We start from the raw sequence: 22,174 nt of genomic DNA, 5'->3' as shown, positions 1-22,174 counted from the left end.
TATATTTTATTAATCAGTTTATACCAGTATGAAAATATCTGGTTTAAAAACTACTATCAAACACATAATGTCTAAATCTCCTGTAAAAGGTCTGTGAGCCTTTTTATAACGTACTGAAAAATCAGTGACTACATTTTTGTTAACGTTCATAAACATTATTTTGATTTAATTTAACCTTTATGGACTATATCATTTTTATATATAAGACTTTAACATCTCATCATTTGAGGTTCCACCTTGGAAAAAGTGTCACACTGACCTCTTGTGCTGATTCTCACTCACTGCAGAGCAGGTGCCCATAGGAGAAAACTGGCAGAATTTAAAATCAGGTTGAAATATTAAATGTTCATTTAGCTTCCGGCTTCAGTGAAGATGGTTTGAGGTGAAAGATTTATCTCAGGAGCTTTTGAAAAACCTCGAAACCACAGATGAATTCAACACACCACCCAGGTGCATTAGGGAAACATTTCAATGCTAAAATCTAAATCCAAAGAAAATGTATTTACACAGAAAATTGCTTTTAATTTTTGATATATTTCATTGTAAGAATGAAAAACTGTAGAAAATAGACTGACCTTAAAAAAGCATCATCTATTCTACAAGCAGCATGAACACAAACACATCAGCATGAAAAAGAATTCAAAGGGCAGGTTTGAAATTGGTCAAGTCTCCATGGATACAGCCAATCACAAATTGAGGCTCACTGCAGAATAATATAATATACAATCCACGATGTCGTGTGAGATTTAGTGCACATGCAGCTCAGAGGCGATTCCAGGTCCTGAACTGATGGTTTTCCCCCCACAGGGATACATGAGAGAGCCTGAAACCCAACATCAGCAGCTGAGAACTGCTGATTGTGACAGAACTGGAGCCTTCACGTGTCTCGCTTGTTTTATTGTTTACCTCCTATAAGCTGCCCGAGGTAAGAAAAGAACAAAAAAATGCACTTTAACAACACAACAAAGGGCTTGTTCAGCATTCTGTAACACCCCATGCTTAGATCTCCTCCTGGAAGTGAGGTGTTATAGTTCAGTGGTTTCCCTTTTCTCCATTAACCCACTTTTACCTTCTGCAAACTGTACATACACTCTCCCCAATTAAAGCTGCAAACTCTTGGCTCCTGAAGGAAAGTTTGAGAAATTCAAAACTAAATGAAGCTGCTGTCAATGCTGCACTTGGGAAGATTAAAGAACAATGTGAGAAATGCTGCAGAGAAAAGTGAGACAGAAGTCAAGAGCTTGACATCAGTCATACAAATCAAAGATGCATTTATGCAGATGGGATCTCAGGCTGGAAGCTGCTGCGGAATAGAAATGAACGACGTGAGTCACCATCACTGCCTGAAACGTTAAACTTTGTAGTGTGTTTGGAGCAGGAAGCAAGAAATCTCAGAAAACACCAAAGAAATTCAAAATTTCTTTATAAACTCAAAATTAAAGGGGAATGTCAAAGATGTTTAATCACTTTCAGAGAAGAAAAAACATAATGTATATATATTATTATATTATTATTAGTAGTAGTAGTAGTATTTTTTATATGTATTAGTATTATTACCTCAAAGGAAAATATTATGTGGAAAACTGGAAACAGAGCTGAGGCTAAGAGAAGCTCCACCCAGTTAATACCTCCAAATAACGTGACCCCTGCAGACACAGCAAATGCACCCCTCGTGATCAGGCGGGATATTTAAACGACCACTTCCGCATTTCCCGTTTGTCTGCTCTGGTTGCTGTGCGAACAAAGCTAGCTAACACATCTGGAAACACCGGTGGAAACTCCTCAACTTGACATTTAGCGTTAAGTAAGGAAGCTAACCTGTCGACAGCCACGTTGTTTCACTACAGGGAGTCTTTGTGAAGGAATACCAGAAGTACTGTGGACCCTGAACGCCACTTAAACCCTCAGCAGCAAATACACCTGCTAGCTAACCCTGCTAAGATGCTAACCAGGTAAGCACATGTGGGCTCAGTTGTTTGTTTGTTTACTTGTGTTGATCATTTCCTGCTTTTTTTTCTCCCGAGAACTTTTGGCTGTGCTTGATATTAGCATTTGTAATGATTTGTCGGGATTGTTTGTTCGGCCATGCTGCTTTCATGTTGCTCATTTCCATCGTGAAGATGTAGGAATATTCATGATCTGAGTATTTTGGAGTGTTATGGCCTGAATTAGCCCCCCCCCCCCCCCCCCCCCTGTGCTTGTTCCCTTTGATTTGAGAGGAAATGCATATTTAGATGAAGGCTCAATTATACATAATTGTCTGGTTAACTTCAAGCTTGCTTTCCACCTTAGTATCCAAACAGCTGATCAGTGTTGTGGTTATTTATTTCTGCATCTTCACTGAGCTGCACTAATCGAATGGCTTAAAGGGATTGTTCACCAAAAAATGAATGGCTTGTGCGGTGCCATCCAAGTGTCCACAAGCCCAGACATTCAAAATCAGCATAGTGGTGATTACATAATGACTGAATTTAAATGTTTTGGTGAACCACCCCTTTTAGCTACTGATGGTGCAAATACTGCTGCATCACACCACGTAGCTTTTCACAATAAAAGACTGTCTGCCTCATAACCAACATGTCTCAGGCAGATTGCTCTGTCTAGATATGTATGCATCTAGTATAATCCCCTCATTGTGGTTTGCAGAGTCCACAGAATAGTTGGCGTCAGACTGTTTCGCTTGTAGTTTCGGAGAGAAGAATTTAATTATCGTCACACTCCGGCACTACTGTGGTGTAAAGGGACTAGGTCAGAGCCCAGAAGCAGAAATATCAACTGTACTCATTGAATAGTACACTTACTCCTGTGAAATTTCACTTTCTACTTGTCATTAACATCCCACCAGGTGTCCTGTTTGCCTCGAGTGCTGTAGTAATATTCTTATCTCTGGTGGTACATCTGCTTTATGGAGACGATGAAGAACAATAGCATTTGGTTTTATTTTGCTTCATCGAAACGTTTTCAATCCTGATTTCCCGGCACTGCAAAAGTCTTTAGGAATTCATGTGGATAACATGAATGTGTGAGATATTTCTCCAGCACCAGTCTGGCTAAAAATGGTCACAGACGCTGACCCACTTCTCAAAACAAAATTGGCAACTGAATCAAATGGTAACAATCCTGGAGAAAACAATTCTACAGTTATTTCGTCAATTATTATCATTTATTAACCATTTCAAAAATGCCTCATTTTAGAGGAATGTTATGTCATTGTTCTCATTTTCTGAAAGGGGCTTTCATTCATGTCAGGTTTTTTGTAAACACGCTGCCCTTTTCATTTATCACCAACCATTTACCACAAAAGGACAACATACCATGTGTGACCAAACCTGAAGATAATGAGGTCAGTGAGAAAAATAAGAAAAGAGAAGAAGAGCAAATAATGACCTTTATAGCTTCTGCAATAATTTTCCAATATGAATTCTTACTAATGTGGTCTCTAATGTGAGATCACACAGGACTAGATTTTCCAGATTGGCTATTAAAGCTATAAAGTGACCGTCTTAATCTTTCCTCCATTTCCACTCACACCGTCTTTTAGTTTCAAACCCACCCTCGACACCAGCTCCAGCAGCTTACCGTGTATAGGACATGGCTCCTCGTGACCTTGTGCTGTGGCTATTGTGAGGTTCAACTTTTTGGTGACCGTGTTGTTTTCTCAAACCCGTTGACATTCCTGCGCTGCCAAAAGACCACTTTGGTGATGTGGGGAATTGTTTTCTTGGCACACTTTGGGCCCCTTATCAATACCAATCAATCAGTGTTTGGATGCAGCCTGAGTATTGTTGCTCTCAGTGGTCTCCCCCATTCCAAATCCTTAGTGGCGGATGTTTCCTACAGCACCATATTCATCAATGTTAAACCCGGCATGGCCTCCTCATACACTCTGCAAAGGTGCAATGCAGAGATGCTTTTTGACCTTGAAAGCCTCTGGAGAACGGCTTAAGATAAAATGGATGGGATAAAATTGGATAAAGGATAAAGCGGATTGCAGCTGAATATTAACTAATCGTGTGAGATGTTTGCAAACTCCATTTTGCATGTCTTAATTCCCCACTTTAATTTAAATGGAGGAGAGAGAAATGGAGATGGAGGTGAAATGCAGTGCACAGGAGGATGCAGAGTCACAGCAGATTATGGATAAAGACATTTCTGGGACAAGGAGATAAGGCACCTTAAAAGTTCCTCTTCAGTGTCAGGACTTTCTTATCTTTATTTTTGCATCCTAAGTTTCACCTGAGACAAAATGATAATAAAAAATACTGTTTTCGTACAGTATCCCTCTTTCTTTCTCCTCGTGTTTCCAGTTCATTTCTGGCGCTCAGGCTGAACTGAGAGTTTTGTTCTTACTCAAGCGCCAAGAAATCTGCATTTAACCACCTTTAGACTGTTTCTCTTCTTCATTTCAAACCAACCACCTTCCTCTCTTGTGCTATGGCTTTGCATAATCTCCATACAATATAAAGCTACTTATACAACAGCCTGTCAAGCTTTTCAATTTCAGTTCATTTTAAGGAAAAATGTTAACACACATGCATCCTATCAGAATTCCTTTTGTAGCTCTGCTGTGGCAATGTCATCTTCTGTGGTTTTACATGACAGGAAGTGTATTCATTGGACAGGAGCAGTTAGAGCAGTTTGATTGCAATGTGGGTGTTTAAAAAGACCATGCTAGTTGTCTGGTTTTATTAGCCGACATGACTTTACATCTCTTATGTTTGACGTGAGGAAGTATGCTGCGTTGTTCGGTTTAATCTCCAGTCATGTAACACAGAGTAGCGGTGATGGATGCCTGGGTGTGTGTAAGCAGGAACAATATTTTTTTTCTCTGAAGTCCTACCAAACTACAGGATTTCTGTCTCCATGGCTTTGATTTTTACACATTGTCATCAAACAAAAGTCAGGTATCAGAAATATAATCTCTACAGTTGAAAAGAAACAACTCTGATTGTAGACTACGCTGGAAGCCCCAAAATACTGGCCTTTGCCCCCACAGGCTAATTCTTAGTTCGATGGTAGGCTCGAGATTTTCTTTCAACTTGCTTTGCATAGTTAATCCAAAATCTATGGAAAAATTATTTCTACACAAAAGCTACACTTTTCTTGTCTTCTCCTTTATTTTACCAATATTTGAAACGGCAAATAAAGCAACATAGACTGAGGCATGTTTGCATCTTTTAATTAGATTTTGGGTGAAGAAGAAAACAACAAAGCTCTCTCAAACTCCTGAGTCAGGGTGCTCTTCACATCATGGGCATTTCAGCACAATCAATTTAAACAAAACTTTAATCGCCATCAATTTGTGAATAGGCCGCATGAGGTGTTCTTCTGTTTTCTATATGGCACAAGACGTTTCCTTTACAAGAAGTTCCTGAATTGACAGAATCCACCCAATCGCTGCTTTGCTTTAATTGACAAGGGATGATTTCTCTGATCAGAAAATCATGCCACTAAAAATGTTCCATTAAAACCCAGCAGCTGTTCAGGGCAACATCTTTGAGAATCTGGCAGCTTAACGCTTCTGCTGGAATTAAAATGGCTCAATGATGCGATGGCTTGTGTTGCATTTTAAATCTGTAGTGAAAACATGTAATGCGTGACTCAGGCTGAGAGAGAGCACTTGTCTGTGCCAGACAAACTGTAGGCCAGCGCTGCAATGTCAGAGAGAGGGCGAGAGCAAATGAAAACCAGAGTTCTGCTCGGAGAGAAATGGAGAAACACTCCAGTGAGACGTTCAACACAAATCAAATCTGCACCCAAAGCTTCAAATATTAAAACATCCACACAAATAATGACAAATGCCAAGTACTTACCACACACAGATGGAGAATACCTCTGACTGCATGTATTGGAATTTGTTTGTGTGTGTGTTCATGTTAGAGCTGGGACCACTCTGTAAACTCTCTCCTGCGCTGACCAATAATTGATTAGTAATTCCAGCGATTCTATGGGGCCTTTAGGAGCTGTTGTTGTTTGGGGTTGTACACTGCTGTGATTGTCTGAGCAGTGAGTTGTGGTGTGACCGAGCAAAGTCATATTGGATCAGAAAATAACACCTGGAATGTTCTGAGAAAAAGCAGAAAAACAAATCCTCTCAAGTAAATGCTTTTCTATTAGTTTCAGCAAAAACTATGGGCCTGTAAAAACTGGAATATTTCTAAAATCACAAACCTCAGTTTCATATTTAAGAGAAACAAGCCTTCATCAGGGTTTTTTATTTAAATGTGATGGGTTACATTTCTCAGTAGGATCATCTAATTGAATGCCTTTGAGGATCCTGCAACTGTTTGAAACCAGTGATCTTGCAAAAAAGTCACTGTACGCAGTTTTACTGCGTACAGTGCGTAAACTTCAACTCCTGTCTTCTGTCACTTGATCATGTCCTGCCCCTTTTTAGCATCACAGTCTGTTCACTGCACCTTTGACGTGAGCCGACCAGGTTTGATCAGTTGTGCCTTTAAGGTTTGGTTGAACAATGCATCGCAAAGTCTACTTTGTCTTATGGTTGATTTAAAAAGGTAAAACAAGGGTGTATTTTCTGTGCTTAGAGTCTCTGTGAAATGTAAAAAAAAAAACGTGCTCATTTTTTACGCTTGCCTGAGGTGGTTTTTGCCCGTTTCAAAAAAGGGGTAATGTGTGAAAACACCTTTCTACGAATAAGATCTCACATAGCAAACATTTAACTCACATGGTAGTTCAGAGGTTTCTGCTTTAAAGGGAGAAAAAGGAGGTGGAAGAGGAGGTGTTGTTTGAGGTTTCTGACATTAAGGAATAGTGACAACTTGCCCAATTAAAAACTTTTCCTTCAGCCCTTTCTCAATGTTTTTCTTGTACATGGTTATAGGAAATAGTTTAGTTCTACAGTGTTAGCGGTGTTCAAACAACAACTTTTGGATCTGATTGGTGACCTTTAATTCTTCTTTTCTGTTAATTACAGCATAGCCTATCAGCGTCTTCTGACAACACTACAGCGCCGAGTTTATTTACTTCATATTAGTTGTTTTTACAGCATTGGAAATGTTGAAATTCACTTGAATTATAGGAAATATGGGTACTGTGACTTCAGCGGCAGATGTGCACTTGTCTTGCATTTGATAATAGATTTTTTTTTAAATGATACTGTTGATGTTAAAAGTAAATTTTGTCATGTTTTTATTTCTTTAAATGTCTTTTTGTCCCAGCCCTAGTATTTGTATTCTTAATAGGTCTGAGAAAACGTTTTTCAGACGCAGACACACACTCAGCACATATTTTCTGGCCTTTTAACTAGCTGACACCTGGCAGGGGCAGCAGATGGCTGTTAACAGCTTAAACTTCTGGCAGATCTGTTTAATTCACAGAGCTCCGGCCCTCTGACTGGATCAGAGCCCAGGAGAGAGAGAGAGAGAGGGATGGCAGAAGCTCGTTTTTGACTGCCGCTAAGAGGAGCCAAAGAGTGTTTGGCAGAGGTGAGACCAGCTGACACTGTTGACAAGGACTGGCTTTGTGGCCTGAACCTTCCGCTAAGGAGCAGGAGGGATCATGAGAGCAACTCCTACACTACAGGGGCAGGAGCACTTGGATGGCTGTTACATCCCTCTTGACATCATGAATTATACTGTCAACTCGAATGCCATAGAAAGATAATTGTGTGGGGATGGAGTTGATGATGATTCTTTTTGCTTCAGCAGAACAGCAGATAGAGCAAACACACACAACATATCAGCATGTTTGTTTTTTTTTGTCTACATGGAAAACACACGCACACATACACACAAAATCTGCACGTTGTACTTTTCTGTCTTTTTTTTCTTTTCTTTTAAACAAAAAATAAAGCTCAATTCCTCAAACGAAAGATGTTTTCTAGAGAGATAATACATTCGTCCCAAGCGATGGAGATGAAGATTACAATATCTTGATAGAATAGACAAACAGATTAATTACTTCATGGCTAAAACCTGAGTTATTCCAAAGTATTTCCTTATGAAACTGCACAACAATGCACATCAAAAATAAATGATGCATCATTATTCTCGTATAGAGGATTATTTGCATGACTAAAGCTATGCTAATATATTCAATGTTTTATATACACACATCGGCATGTGGGTTATTCATGTATATGTATGTCTCCAGATTATCTGAGAGGGCCAGTCGAAACACAGAACTGTATTATGACAGAATGACTTTCAGCAATTCTTCTTGAAGCACTTAGGCCTCAAAAAGTACAATAGAGGTGTGATGAAAATGATCTTTTGTACACATTTGAATTTTTGATTCTCCTCTTGCGTTTACTCAAAGCAGAGAGAGTTGATATGGGAGTTCAGTCCTCTGCTTTTTCCTCATTTTTTCTTTTGTTTGTATAGTCTCTGCCCATTTTTGTCTGTCTTTGACTCTGGAGGAGATGAAGAACAGAGGCATTCTAAAGTTTATCTCCAGCCTCCCTCTCCATCCTCTCCCAGCTCTGTCTGGGATGAAAGCAGGTGTGTGACTGGTTTATATCGAGCTGATGGGTGGAGCACAACACGTGGAGCGATGTTCAGTCAATTGATCCGTTTTTTTTTAACAGGTTCCTCGTGGCACTGCTGGGGGGGGGCTGCACCTGTTATCCTGGGGTCTTCGTCACAAAAACTCCTCATACTCCAAGAGTTTGGAGTGCTGGCGTGTCTTCCAGAGGCGGTAGAGGCGGAAGTCAAAGTACATCTCAATCATCTCTTTGCCTTGATTGGTAAATGAGGACAGGAAAAGTTTGAATTATGCTTTTAGGAAGCAGAAAAACATTGTTAGCTAAGAGCAATATGTGGGCAGGATTTTATGATTCTAATATACCCACAAAAACACAGCACACACAACAAAACCGGGCTCTAATGCAGGTGATCGGACCTCGACTAACTTCGAGCTTGACCCATGGGGAGCAAGGATCAAAATGTCTCTGCTCCTGCTTTCCAACCCCCATCATTTGTTCTATTATTTTGTGTTAACATACTGTATATTGACCAGTGTAAATAGCTTTTCCTCATTGTTTTACTATTACTGCATATGTAGTGTAATGTTGTCTGTTTGATAGAGTACTGGCAGGCGACATAGTTATAGAAGAGTTCAGGAAAGGAGTGAAAACATGTCTGTGGAAAACCTCTGATGAAAGTGAAGCACTGCAGAGGAGGATTCTGGGTGGACCATAAGCGTGCTTTAGTTATAAAGTGTTGACCAGAGTGTACAGTATGTCCCTACTCCCAGCTGGTAGGAGGAGAGGAGTGGGTTTAAGGTAGTGCAGATTAAAGAGACTGTACTTTCTCCTTTGTGGTGGGTTTGGCACAAAGTGTGACGTATATACTGACTTGAATTGCATCCAAGTGAGTGTATAAGAACAGAATGAACATATTTGAAATGAGAAGAAAAAGTCCTAGATTAATTCAATCAATCAAGAGTAAATTCCTCACTGCAGAGGTTTGCGCTGGACATATGGTGTTTGTTTTCGTCATTTCATAGGCGTGCATGCGTCCTTGTGACCTCCATGTTTGAGTGTGTTTGCATGTTCGCTCCAACCCACCCTGAGCAGACAGCTCCAACGGTGACTCGAACTCGACAGAATAAGGCCTCATCAGATTCTTCAGTTTCTGGAACAGCTGTTGGGCCGAGATAAGAAAGCAAAGTCCAATTAATCCTACTGCACTTGGATATCCTCGCAGCGGGGGGGCTGCAGACACAACAGGCTCATGAATACACAAATGTAGAAACAGAGGCAGGAATGGCAATGAAGCTGGCTCATTACCGCCAAAGAGAATGCACATTCTTCCTATTTAGGAGGACAGGTGAAGACATTAGAGGAGGTGCACATGTTTTCTGCCTCGCTCCATATGACCTCTTTGCACTTGCATGAAACAATGCAAAACATCTTGCTCTTTTGACAAGTTAAAACAATCTTGCTCGGGGAATTACAGGAAAAGAAACGAATAATATAAGTACACAAGTCTACAAAATATACATCTTGTCTGTTTTTTGACATCGTGATCTGTAAAAGTACTAACTGGCATCCTGCATTTGTAGTCCTGTAAGTGTTTTTATTTTCTCATACCACAAAACATCAAGAACTAAATTCAAGCTAATACAAGATTAAGTCGTAAAATAATTGGTTGGTTAGTAAATTCATTAATCAAAAATGTCAATTATTTGTCGGTTCCCGCTTCTAAAATGATTTTTTTTCTTTAGTATTATATCATAGTAGATGATTTCGGGCAAAAGGCATTTGAAAAAAAAATCACTTTGAGCTCCAGGACCGTGTGACAGGCATTTTCAGACAAACCCAATTGAAAGGAAAAAAAACAGGGGCATTACTTAACTGTGAAAATGATCATTAATTTGAGCTGTAATGACATAATCACTGTTTGATTTCAGCTTTGCAGTGACTAGGTTTTCCTTCCATTGTCTCTCCTGCAGTGACTGATGTGTTGCGTTGCACATTAAAAACTGAAGCTCACTGATTTCTTGCTTTGATTTCGTCATGAGGGATCTCTGTACCTCCCTGTCAGGAAAAATCAAAACCCAAATTCACCTTTGTTTGTCATTTGATGTTAAACTAGGGGTGGTAGAGAAAAAGCAGCTTTCATTTCTTGTGTTTGCAGTCCTTTGAAAGAAGATAAAAGAAGATGGCGAGTTGCCAGGTACGTCTGTAACGCAGGGAGAGCTGCAGGCTAATAACAAATCTCAAATAATGTGATAATAACACTGTAGACTTCTTTCTGTCCCGGGTGGCTTCATATAAGCTCTCAGTGGCTGCTGTCTTGCTGCCAAGACTTATTCGGATTTGTTGCTGACGAAACTAAAAAGGTGCTTGAAAGTCTCTGGATGGAAACTGGGCTGCGCTGCCTCTCTGACCTGCTCACCTGCTGTTCTCCATCACCCGGCCTTGTTTCCATTTTTCAGCATCCAAGCTGTGTTTCAGAAGAACTAAAACATTTCAATATTTAAGTGCAGTACTCCTGTGTGCAACCTTTTTGTCCTCATTTCAGTTTTAACAGTCCATTCCAGTAATCACAGAGCAGCACCAACATTGTTATGCTGCTGAGCTTGTTTTTCTGATAACTAAGATCCAGACATCTGATGACTAAGATCCCTCATCCGGGTAAAGGTTATATACTTATGAGGCTATAAAAAGTGGTGGTGACGTGACTTGAAACTGTGAAGTGTGCTGCAAATGTTTTAATGTCCCTCCATCCGGCGGACAGCCAGCGTTTATTGATAACTGGCCGTGATTCACGAACAGAAGGAGATATTATGACCTAATTTCCTGCAACTTACGTTTATCAGCAGCGTACACCCATGAGGTGGAAGTTCTACTTTTATCAGCCAGTTTTATTTTAACCTTATCACGTTCATGAATGGAAATCCTCTAATAGCCCAAACTGAGAAATGCAATAAGTTCTCATTTAATGATAGACGCATTACAATGATATTAAATAGGGAATTAACATGACAAAATCAGCTCCTGTTTTGCATTGCAAATGAGCTCATTTGTGATATTAGCAGAGTGTTTTTATTAACCATGCATTAACTATTATGATTTTACTTTTCAAACAGAGAGGGGGTGGTTTCATTTATCTCTCTGATGATTTCAGCCCACCCCAGTGCGGCTGCAGGCTCATGTCAATATTTATAAGCTTAAATATACATTTTATTGCATAATATCTGGATCGAAGGGCCCCCAGGCACAACTGTACCTTTAGTATGCATGATATGAATGCGCATTAGTGTGTTGAAGCTTGAGACACTCTGTATGTATGGCTTGTTTTCAAATTTGCATTTAGGAAAGTGTGTGAAGCTTTTGCTGATTAATTGAAGACCTGTATGTCCCTGTTGTCATATGCTGGTGATGATGTGTTTGATTGTTTGGCGGAGGATATAAAAAGCCAAAAAAATTGTGAATCCGTGTCCACGTGCTAGTGGTGAGTGGAGAACGACTTTGTTGTTTCCCAGAAGAGGTTCAACAACGTCAGTGTCATTAACATATCCACATCATGTGTTGTGACGAGTGTGAAAATATCACTCTGGACCATAGACTCTATCTAAAGATGGACGATATGACAGCTCCTCAAAAGTGAAGCCACAAAGTTTAGAATGCCCCCTAGTGACAGCAGCAGACTGACTTGCGATCGGTTGGTCGAGCACGCATTTCGGCAGGACCTCACTAACACAGCTCTATGCCCCGATTCCTGCTGCGCCAGACTCTGGGTCTAAATGATTTCATCGCTGCAAGATGGCAGCTTTCGTGTCCTGGATATTTTGGCTTCCTTTCTGGATAGTGAGAGAAGGAGGGGACATTTTGTCCATGCATTCATTTTTAACAACCCTTGAAAAAATGCAAAACACACTAATTTTGTTGCTTTTGATCCAAGCTTTCTTGAAATGACTGCAATTGTGTCTGTCTGAAGGGGAGGAGATATCACTGATGTGCAGTCTGTTCTGCAGACTGTCCCATCAGCCTCGGAGAGATGCACTTTATATAACATAAGCATTTTGGCAGACATGACTGGAACCGACAGTTGTGTCATACAAACCCTGTGTCTTTGTGTGTCTGCCAGCTTGTGTTTGTTTTGATTTAAAAAAAATTTTTCTGTATGTGGCTGTGTAGCTTTACTATTTCCTCATGCCAAGTATATAGAGGTGCAGCATCACTCAACATGTGTGCCCTGCAGCTACATACAGCAACAATATTACTCAGAGAGAGATAATGGTCACAGGTGGAAGAAGGAGAAAACCTGGAGGAGTGTGTGCTGATTATCAATCAAATAGACGCAGTGAGCGTAGATATGAGAGCAGAGGGCAGCCAACAATGAAACGAGGACAAAGAGAGGCAGAGACAAAAATGGTGGGAGCATGAATTTAGTGTAAAGATGAGATAGGGAACCAAAACGCAATAAATCATCCAGACTATGTGGAACATAAAGCTTAAATGATGTTGTTGTTGAGTCGAATATCAGGCCTAACAAACCACACAGCCTTATAACATCAATCCACTCACAATACTGTTTTTGACAGTCCTACACCCTGTGATTCTCAGAAAACAGGATCCTTCTCCAGGACACACATACAGTAAATATTACTTGTGCCATACGCAGCAACATAGATTTACATGTATGGACAATCAAAATGGCAACATTACAGATATTTTGTGTAGTCATTGATTGTATTTATGTTCTTGTATTTATTCTGCTAGAGCTGTAAACACAGCGAGCATGTGTGTTACTGAAAATGAGATGGTTGCTCAGCCTTTTATGTGTCAACAGCAATTTCTTCCGTCTTTGGAAACAGTCTTATTTCTGCTGCTTCACAGTGGTCCTGACATGTATTTACAAGTTTGCAGCAGTTAAGTTTGAATGGGCACACAGTTTATTTTGTACTCTTGGACTATGTATTTTCCCTTGTGGTGTATATATTAGTAGTGTTGCTTTCCTACTGTTGATGTGCTTTTAATGAGCGTCAAGAGTCCTCAGGATGAGTGCAGCAAAAAGTGTGCAGTGTGCCAAGGTGGTTCAGATAAACTTGTTTCTGGTGCCTCTGCTGTGCCTTGTTTTGGTGGCAAGCTTACGTTACCACTGATAGCGTAAGTCGTAAGTAAACACTTATGACTCCAGCAGAAATGAGTTTTTGTGTTGCTTGTTAATAGATATTGGAAAAAGTTCTGTTAATGTGTGTACAGAACGTTTTGTGCAATAATGTGTACATACCTTTTCTCCATTGGGGTTGCCCAGGACATAGCATCCCATTATGTGGATGAGGTTGGGCTCTGGGTTGACTTTACTCATGAAGCGACTGAGTCTTTTCCAGAATCTGAACAAAGACAGAAGGCTACACTCAACATGGGCCATTTCTTTGGATTGGCAATTCCCATTTTTCTGCGTCAAGCACACTGCATCACTGTTATTCAGTTTTCTTAATCCAGCACCAATATTTGTTTTTTCTTCTCTGAATATCACCCCTTCTTCCAGCTTTTACATTGTTATGTTATTAATATATTATTATTATTATTATTATTATTATTGATGAAATAAAAGTCTCAGTGAAAATAATATAAATATAAGAAAATATAAGGGGTATTTAATAACATGGGGCTGTAGATGACGAACTAATGGTTAAACAGAGATGAACTCAGCAGTTACTCACTGGCTCATGTCCTCCTCCTTTTCCACCTTAGCGAATGTTGCCACTTTGTTCTTCAGTAAATACAGATGACCGGGACCTCCCTGAGAAACACACACACGAGTAAAGCACTTGAGAGAATTCTATATGAAGTAATAACGCCACATATCCCCAATAAAGCAAATTCTGCCAGGAGCACAATCATATTTTTTTAACCTTTGTCTCCTTGTTTCTCACCTGACAAAAGATGAGCATCCTCCAGAACTTGCTTCCTCTCCTGTAAGCTGTGAGTTTCTTCTCGATTTCCTCTGAGAGAAGGAGAGAGGAAATTTGGATTGATGAGGGAGAGAGAGAGGCAGAACACAAAAGAAATCCCTGGAGGCCAAGTTCAAGTACAGGTGTAATAATAGACGGCAGAGACATAAACAGAAGATGTAGTTTATATTAAATTCAACAGTGTGTACTTTAGGCAGCAAGAAATGTCACATCACAATAAAATGGCTCCGTGAAAGACATGCAGTCAAATGGAAAGTTGAAATGTAAATTATTCATTTACATCCTTTCAGTTACTCTGTGCGAGTTTTGTTCCGTGCAGAGTTGAGTTCATCGTCTTTGACCTTCTACTGTTCATTTTCAGCCGGCAGAAACCAATTTTTAAAAACAGTCGTTGTGCAGGATTTAATCAGGTAGAAAATCAACAGACCGTATTAACCAGATCTCAGCAATTTTTTCTTTTTTCTTGTGATTAGATTGCAGGTAAGGTTTAGCCTCAAGCTGTTTTTCTGACCTTTTACACCTGGAGTATGATTCAGAGTTCAGATTCCACTCCTCAGGCAAACTGAACCACGGATCAGGTTCATAATTTAAGGCAACTGATTTTCTATTCATAGTTCTGCTTTCATCCTTCATCCTCTTTTATACAACGAATTACAAATTTTGTGTATGTATGGTTCCATTTTTTTAATATTAAATAATGTGTCTACTATTTACCAGTTCATCTAAAGTTTTCTTTATGACACAATTTCCATCAGATGGACATAAGTGTGCATTCAATTACTGCCTCAACAAAGATGGCAGTTATTACAGTTTTGATATTTGATATTTTTAACTTTTTTTTCCACAAGTGTTTGTTTGTTAGTTAGCAGGATAACGCTTTAAAAAACCCACTTAGCTTTTCCACTTTCTTTAACATTGTGAAATAAATCAATCACAGTTGAAAATGCAGATATCGACAAACATGGAGACACTCACCCAAAATATCATCGAACGTTGCATGTTCATGGTCCTGAAAAAAGGCATTCACATAAAACGTGAATATTTAAAATGAATACACAGAAACCTACACTACAATACGGACAATGCAGTACGAAGACCACAGTATAAATTACTTGGTATGTCCATATATGACCCTGAGACAGAGTTATCATGTATGTACGTCAGTCAGTGCAGCTTATCTATGTTTCATGGTGTCGGACTCACATAGAGGATGGGGATGATGGAGGGGTCATCCCTGCGGATTATAGTGGGAACGTACTCCGCCTTGGGGACCTTAGATGAGATCAGCTAAAGGTGAAGGAGAAATGGAAGAGGCAGAGAAAAGATTTGTTGAGTGGGATGTGAGGAAAATGAGGGAAAGAGGGTGGAACAATAAAGGATGGAGGAGTTTCAGGTAAACGAAGGAGGAAAGGAGAAAAGAACAAACACTATCACATCCGCATGCCTACAGGGGAAATTGCAGCTGTGTATAATATGCACCGTGGAATGGTAGATAACACCTTTGATTTCAGGGAATGACCTGAATATCAAGTGTTTTATCAGTGCGAAGAGTTGGTCTATTAAAGCTGAGACCAGTCGTCAATATGCAATCATTTTCTGAATTTACTTAAAGAGGAAGATGTTGTGTTCTTCTCTGTAATATGTGTAAAACAACACTAAAGTAAGGCTAACACTTATTTATTGTGAACCACAGATGTGACATGACTGCTCCCCATAAGTCATGTCGAATCATCTTGATTGCCCCCTAGTGGCTGGCTGCATTACAGGTCATAAACCCTTTCTCCTCATGGGCCATGCACAAAAATGTAAAAAGTCAAAATACATGTCGAATATTTTTTCTAAGGGATGTGTACACATTTCTGATAAATGTCGTATTAATTAGTTATTCGATTCTATAAAAACGGGGTTAAACGTCATGATTGACAGCTGAGACAGACCCGGGATTGGTCGAGCATCACAATCTTGGCTTCCTACCATGATTTTGGGAGGTATGAAATCATCTCCCTCACAGGCGAGCCGCTCCATCTCTCTCTCCTCCTCCCAGTCTGTAGTGTCGTCAAGGCCTCCTTCATCCAGGGTGCCACAGGAGGTCTGGAGGTCTCCGCCTGGAAGAGAATGTTACACACCGGTGAGGGAAAATGGCTTGAGATAATAGTGTGTTGGGATTGGAGTGGGAGGTGAGAAAGGTGACACAGAGAGAGAAAATGGAGGGAGTGAAGGGAGGATGTGTTCAGGAAGTGGAGAAAGGCGAGAGTGGAGGAGAGGAAAAACAGATGGAGCCATTAATAATGGTGGTGACATAAGAAAATGACAGATGGAAGAAGAAAAAGCAAGCAGCTGGCAGAGGGGGAAGAAAGTGACTGATAGTGAGAGATTTTAGGCTTGAACTAATAAGGAACAGAGGTCGGCTGTTCAGAGGAGAAAGTGCTATTTAGTATCAAGTCATGCTTCTCTGATGTGCAGTCATAATGTATATGACACACTAAAGGTAACAGAGTTAACTGAATGATACCTGTGATCAAATAAATCAGCATTAAAAACAATGCTTATCACGATGAAGGTTATAATTGTCCCAACCTACACTGATCATTTATAAACGTCACTGTGAATGGTGAGCCGTGTCTGTCGTCTTTGTACGGACTCTGATACAAAATGGCTTCAACAGCCGCAGCCTTAAATGTCAAATGATGAATCAACTCTTTACAACTGAGAAAATGTTAAAGGAAAGCAATGTCCGTCTGTAATGACTCAGCTAGTATGAGCATTTCATAGACAATATTGTCATGCTGATATGAAAACATATATTTTATGCAGTAAATAGTGCAGAAAGGATGTGATTATTCATAATAATGTCTTTACATGTAGTTGTTTATCTTTAGAATCATTGCAAAATGTTTTTTTTATACATAGGATGATATTTTTGATAGCAAAACGTTTTTTGCCCTCCAATTTTGGTATTGGAATCAAAAATCCAGTTGGGCTCCACAATGACATGGAACTATTAAGCTTCATTTATATCATATCTCAAAAAATAAATAGTGGCCAATATGTCATGCACGTTTAAACTCTCTATGTTTTCTATTTTAAAGACATAGGTGAACATTCTAATAAAACTACAACTGCATGTTCCCTGGGGAGAATGGAAAAGTAGAATTGAAGAAGAACAGCAGGGGAAATGATAAACAAATGAAATGAATGGCACGCCTCTGGAGAACAACACCTTTCCCCAGGAAAGAGGGAGAGGCATCAACATCACCATTAGTCTGTTATCAACAGTTAATTTATTCTCCATCACACTCTGATACACAGAAACACTGAAGATGAAAGTGCAGAAAAAACATAAAAACACCAACTCAGACATTGACATGGACAAACACATGCAAACAAACAGTGTGTGTTCGAAGCCTTTTAAAAACAGAGATGCACAAGACACCAGGTCCTCACATTAACGTCTGTACCAGCTCTCTCTCACACACACACACACCAGTTTGGAAGACATACTCACAGAGAGATAGAGAGCATCACAAAGTTGAAGAAAGACCCACGGTCATAGGGAGACAGATGGACAGGGTCAGAGTCAACAGCAGAGACGGTCAGTTTGTGTGTGTGAGGTTGTGTTTCATGTTAGTTGGTCTTGATGTGTCAAAGCCAGGAACTGAGCTGGAAAACTGTGAAGCTGAAAGGTCACCTCTACATAACAGTGAAGTCGACAGGACATACAGTACAGTTTTCTGTGATATCGTCCGTGCTGGAGGGCATGTGCCTGTGCAGGCTTCAGATAAAATGGAAAACATTATGAAAAGTTGCTTTTCAATTAACTAATTACCTTTTGAAAAAGGCTGATTACCAGTCTTGGGTCTTGTGAACAGTCATTCCAGTTAAATTGGCAACATTACAATTTAGTTATCAAACAGCTCTACAAAGATATCTACTAGTCCCCATTCTCTTATTACTAATGACTTCATGTATACAAATCTAGAAGTTGATAATTAATTGCATTTTTTTTCTCTTTTAACAAAGTGTGTGGTTTAATATATCCTCATGTAATCTTACACATAATACTAAAAAAACAACAGAATTAAAATCTAAATAAATGATCTGGTATCTGCTTAAAACCAAGTTCAGGTCAAAAGAGGAAATGGTGCATCACTGGTTTATATTTTCATTATGAGAAGTTATGCAACAGCCTGATTTCGGCTTTACTCTAAGACTAATGCTCATAAAGGTGTTGATTACGAGAGCCTGTTTATGGCTGCCAAATGCTGCTAAGTGGCTTTCAGCTCCTTATGAGCCACATATAAATTAATGAATGACACTGAGTGAGCACAAAGCAAACTTAAGCTATAATGAATCTGCCTGTCAAAATGTGAGTGCACACAGGGACACAGCAGTAATTTATCACCACACTGTGCAATGTTCAAAATGTGATCTCACAGTTCTTGCTACGGCTGCTTTCACAGGTTATTATCACATGAGAAGATATAATACATTTGATAGATCTTTATCAGGACAGTTTTTTCTTATACACAGTTCAGGTGATATTGAGTTTACATTGGATTCACATTTGGAGGTAGTGAGGAGATATTTAACAGTTCAGGTCTTACAGGTCCAGGTGCAAACCTAAAACCTCTTCATGTTCACAAGGTCGCCCCCTGGCAGGCTCTCAAAACCTCTATAAACTTCTGCTTGAATCTGTCCCTGGATGTTTTTCGTGTGTGTGCGTGTGTGTGCGTGTGTGTGCGTGCGTGCGTGTCTGTGTGTGTGTGTGTGTGTGTGTGTACATGCATGTGCGTGACTCTGTGTCAACTCACTGTCTCTGGGTTCATTTGGAGAGTCAGTCTTGACAGGGGTGGGGTCACTCCAGGAGCGGCTGAAACTCTTCGATCTACGCTCAGCGAATGCTAGTGCAGGCGGGGGAGAGATGGTCACACACATACTTTCTCTCACACACACAGACGTACTCAGAATAACAAGCCCGCAAACTGGCTGTTTCCTCCATTCACTCACCAACTAAACCACAGAAGGGTGCAAATGCGGATGCAGCTACGAGTACACAAAGAGTACATACAGGCCATCCCCTCTCTACTCAGACGCACAAATACCTTCATATAGAAACTGTCCAACAAACACACACATATACAAAATGCTAACACAAGTTTCTTCTATGAAACATTCTGCTGCTCGTTCGTCTCTGTGTGATCTTCCACACAGATTTAAAGAACTGTTCTTGATTCTCGGAGCTACAACTCGTTGATAAAATCAGCTCTGCTTTGAACAGTAATCGCTTTGCTTTGAATATTTTTAGATTACTTGAAAGTGTTCGACACGGTTGATCAACAGTGTCCCTAAAGGCACCCCTTTTTTTTGCCCTCTGTCGTTTCCAGGCTGCTGTATCCTCAAGAACTTCCCTCTGTTCATTTTGCTGCTGATACCAACTTGTTCTTTTCAAGTACAAGCTTCTTTTAGGACATTTTTAGATTTCATGTTTTTTTATTCATTTGACTTCAGCAACAGCCTTGCCACCAAATTCTGTGACCATGAGGAGAACAACAGTCCAGCCAAAGCTATGCATAAATAAGAGAGGGCAAGTCTGAGCTGTGAAAACATTTAGTGCAAAAATCTGCTATGGCACAACATTTGCATCAATAGAGGCTCTTCAGGGTTCTGTTGGGCCTTGACTCTTCGCCTGACTTAACAAGTGAAGTTGTGTTTTTAAATTGAAAATAATTTGATAATGATCCTGTCTATTTGCCAGACTTTTACAGACCTGACCATGAGCCACTTTTACAGAGATTCATTTTCATTTCGACTTTTTTTTCAAAATTTCACAAAGTCAATGATTTTCACGTCAAAAGTCAAGTACTTGCAAACCAATGGCCAAATCACTTTGAAAGAACAAATGAGAAATATGCGTGTGTTGCTTTTATGTTCTAAAAGTTCTGTTCCAAAGCTACAAATTAAAAATAACCCAAGTTCACTGGACAGACTAACAGATGACAGACCAGTCACATACAACAATCACATGTCCAGTGAATCTATATAAACTGTATAATAATAAGAAACTAAAGATTCTGTTCTCTGCTGCTGTCATGAAGACTTTCAGTGACGTTCACACAGACTCACACTCCCATCATTACCCATCATCACTTTCCTTTCTGCCTTAAAAACAAATCATTCAGCGTCCTTGTCTTGGCTGAAAATGCAACAGGAAAAGACCAACTACACACATTCATACACTACACACATGCACACACACACACACACATGCACACACTCATATTTCTGGCTTACAAAACACACTGATAAACATGTAATCCTCAAGGAAACGCAACAAAGTGTCCCACAGTCCCAGCAAAGCAGCAGCGCTCTGTGCCATGCAAAACACACCAAAGACCAGGAAGGAATGAAGAAATAGAATAAACACAGATGATGGTGGGGTGAACAACATCACAGTCAGATGTAGCAAACACACACACAGAAACATCTGACTCACTCTGTGCTTTAATCCTTCTGCTGCCCACCATCCGAAGATGCTTCCGGAAGTTCCTGTGCGCAGGGAAATGAAAGCGGAGGAGGGATAACCGAGGACCAGGGAAGAACCAAAATGTAAAGAAGAGGAAAGAGGGAGGGGGTGGGAGGGAGATGACAAAGCAAGACGAGACAAAAAGAGAGGAGTGTCAAGCTTCTATTTTCAAAAGACGTTATTAAAAAAAGAACATTTTAGTTAAATATACACATTTCCACCTCAACGTGAGTGGAAAATACTGGTCACAGGAGCAGTGTGGGTGTAATGTACCACTTTTTAAAGATATCTTTTCATTGGCTTTTATAGATTCATGTAACAAGAGCCGAAGGAAAACCCTCCTCAGTTGAAGGTCATGATCTGAGAACACCCACATCAGAGTTTATTTTGTCAAACTGGTGCGTGGAATTTCTGTATATGTTTCTTTACTTTTCCAAGCAGATGAGCTGTTTGGTACTTGATGGTGTGTAGTCAACACGGGTGTTATTAGTCGAAGTTCAACCCTGATTGGTGACATTTCATTCTTGAGACTGATACTAGTAACAATATCACTTTTGATAAGGATCCCTCCAATTAGACAACACTAAATCATCTGGTACATTATCAGCCAATAACAATGTTCATCCAAAAATGATTATTTTATTTCATTCTACATTCTTTATGCACAGACCCTATCTTTGTTTAAATCAATTTCAGATATTAAAAATATCTTGACTCCAACATTTCAGTGAAGCTAATTATCAGCAAATTAAAAATATTTGTATTCATCAGAAAACCCAGACTGATGGAACTCATGGACTCATGAACTTGATGGATCAAATTATCAAAGACCAAAATGTGGCGGTAACATGAGTTTGCAACATTTTCTGTTTTAAGCTTTAATAACTTTGTCGTCGCTCAATATCAACCATATCACAAAACCATGCTTTTGTATTGTGAGTAATTAGACATAAAGGCTTTGTATAATTGTATCTTCCAACTGAACTCAATTTAGTGTCTTAATACCAACAAGGCAGGAGGGCTTTTTAGTTTTTTTCAGTGTGACTTGCTGCCTAATCCTGACATGATGTTCTATGCAAGAGTCCCAGATAAACATCCTTTTATCTCTCAGGCCTCCCTCCCATGTCACATCTGCACACATCTGTGGTACACCAACATGATTAATGATCCCTGCATGTAGTGTGTGTGTGTGTGTTTGAGATGCATAGATCCATGTTTATCTGTTGGGAGAGAACCAAAATAAAAATAGCACATAAACAT

At 39.7% G+C, this 22,174-nt stretch overlaps 1 protein-coding gene and 1 long non-coding RNA gene across 3 annotated transcripts in view; one reads left to right on the top strand and one right to left on the bottom strand.

Annotated features, from left to right (window-relative positions):
* Window positions 1-1,813: 1,813 nt before the first annotated feature.
* On the top strand, window positions 1,814-9,523 carry LOC109626357 (uncharacterized). Of its 2 annotated transcripts, none has more exons than XR_011239217.1 (4): window positions 1,814-1,952; window positions 7,341-7,448; window positions 8,346-8,462; window positions 8,549-9,523. It is a non-coding gene; the product is annotated as an uncharacterized lncRNA (long non-coding RNA). The 2 variants fall into 2 exon arrangements; XR_002202531.2 differs by having other exon boundaries at window positions 1,821-1,952; window positions 7,324-7,448.
* Window positions 5,164-22,174, bottom strand: part of nsmfa (NMDA receptor synaptonuclear signaling and neuronal migration factor a) — a 36,129-nt gene continuing 19,118 nt past the window's right edge. Inside the window, 10 exon segments of the mRNA XM_020082236.2 lie at window positions 5,164-8,699; window positions 9,530-9,605; window positions 13,704-13,806; window positions 14,140-14,219; window positions 14,353-14,423; window positions 15,367-15,400; window positions 15,595-15,678; window positions 16,366-16,496; window positions 19,203-19,292; window positions 20,885-20,937. Of these exon segments, the coding sequence (XP_019937795.1) occupies window positions 8,602-8,699; window positions 9,530-9,605; window positions 13,704-13,806; window positions 14,140-14,219; window positions 14,353-14,423; window positions 15,367-15,400; window positions 15,595-15,678; window positions 16,366-16,496; window positions 19,203-19,292; window positions 20,885-20,937 (820 nt within the window). The 3' untranslated portion in view covers window positions 5,164-8,601.

This window comes from Paralichthys olivaceus, chromosome 18 (assembly GCF_024713975.1).
Source record: "Paralichthys olivaceus isolate ysfri-2021 chromosome 18, ASM2471397v2, whole genome shotgun sequence".
Taxonomy (NCBI): domain Eukaryota; kingdom Metazoa; phylum Chordata; class Actinopteri; order Pleuronectiformes; family Paralichthyidae; genus Paralichthys; species Paralichthys olivaceus.
Note: the sequence above shows the minus strand (reverse complement) of the source record. Positions and strands in the feature narration are given on the sequence as shown.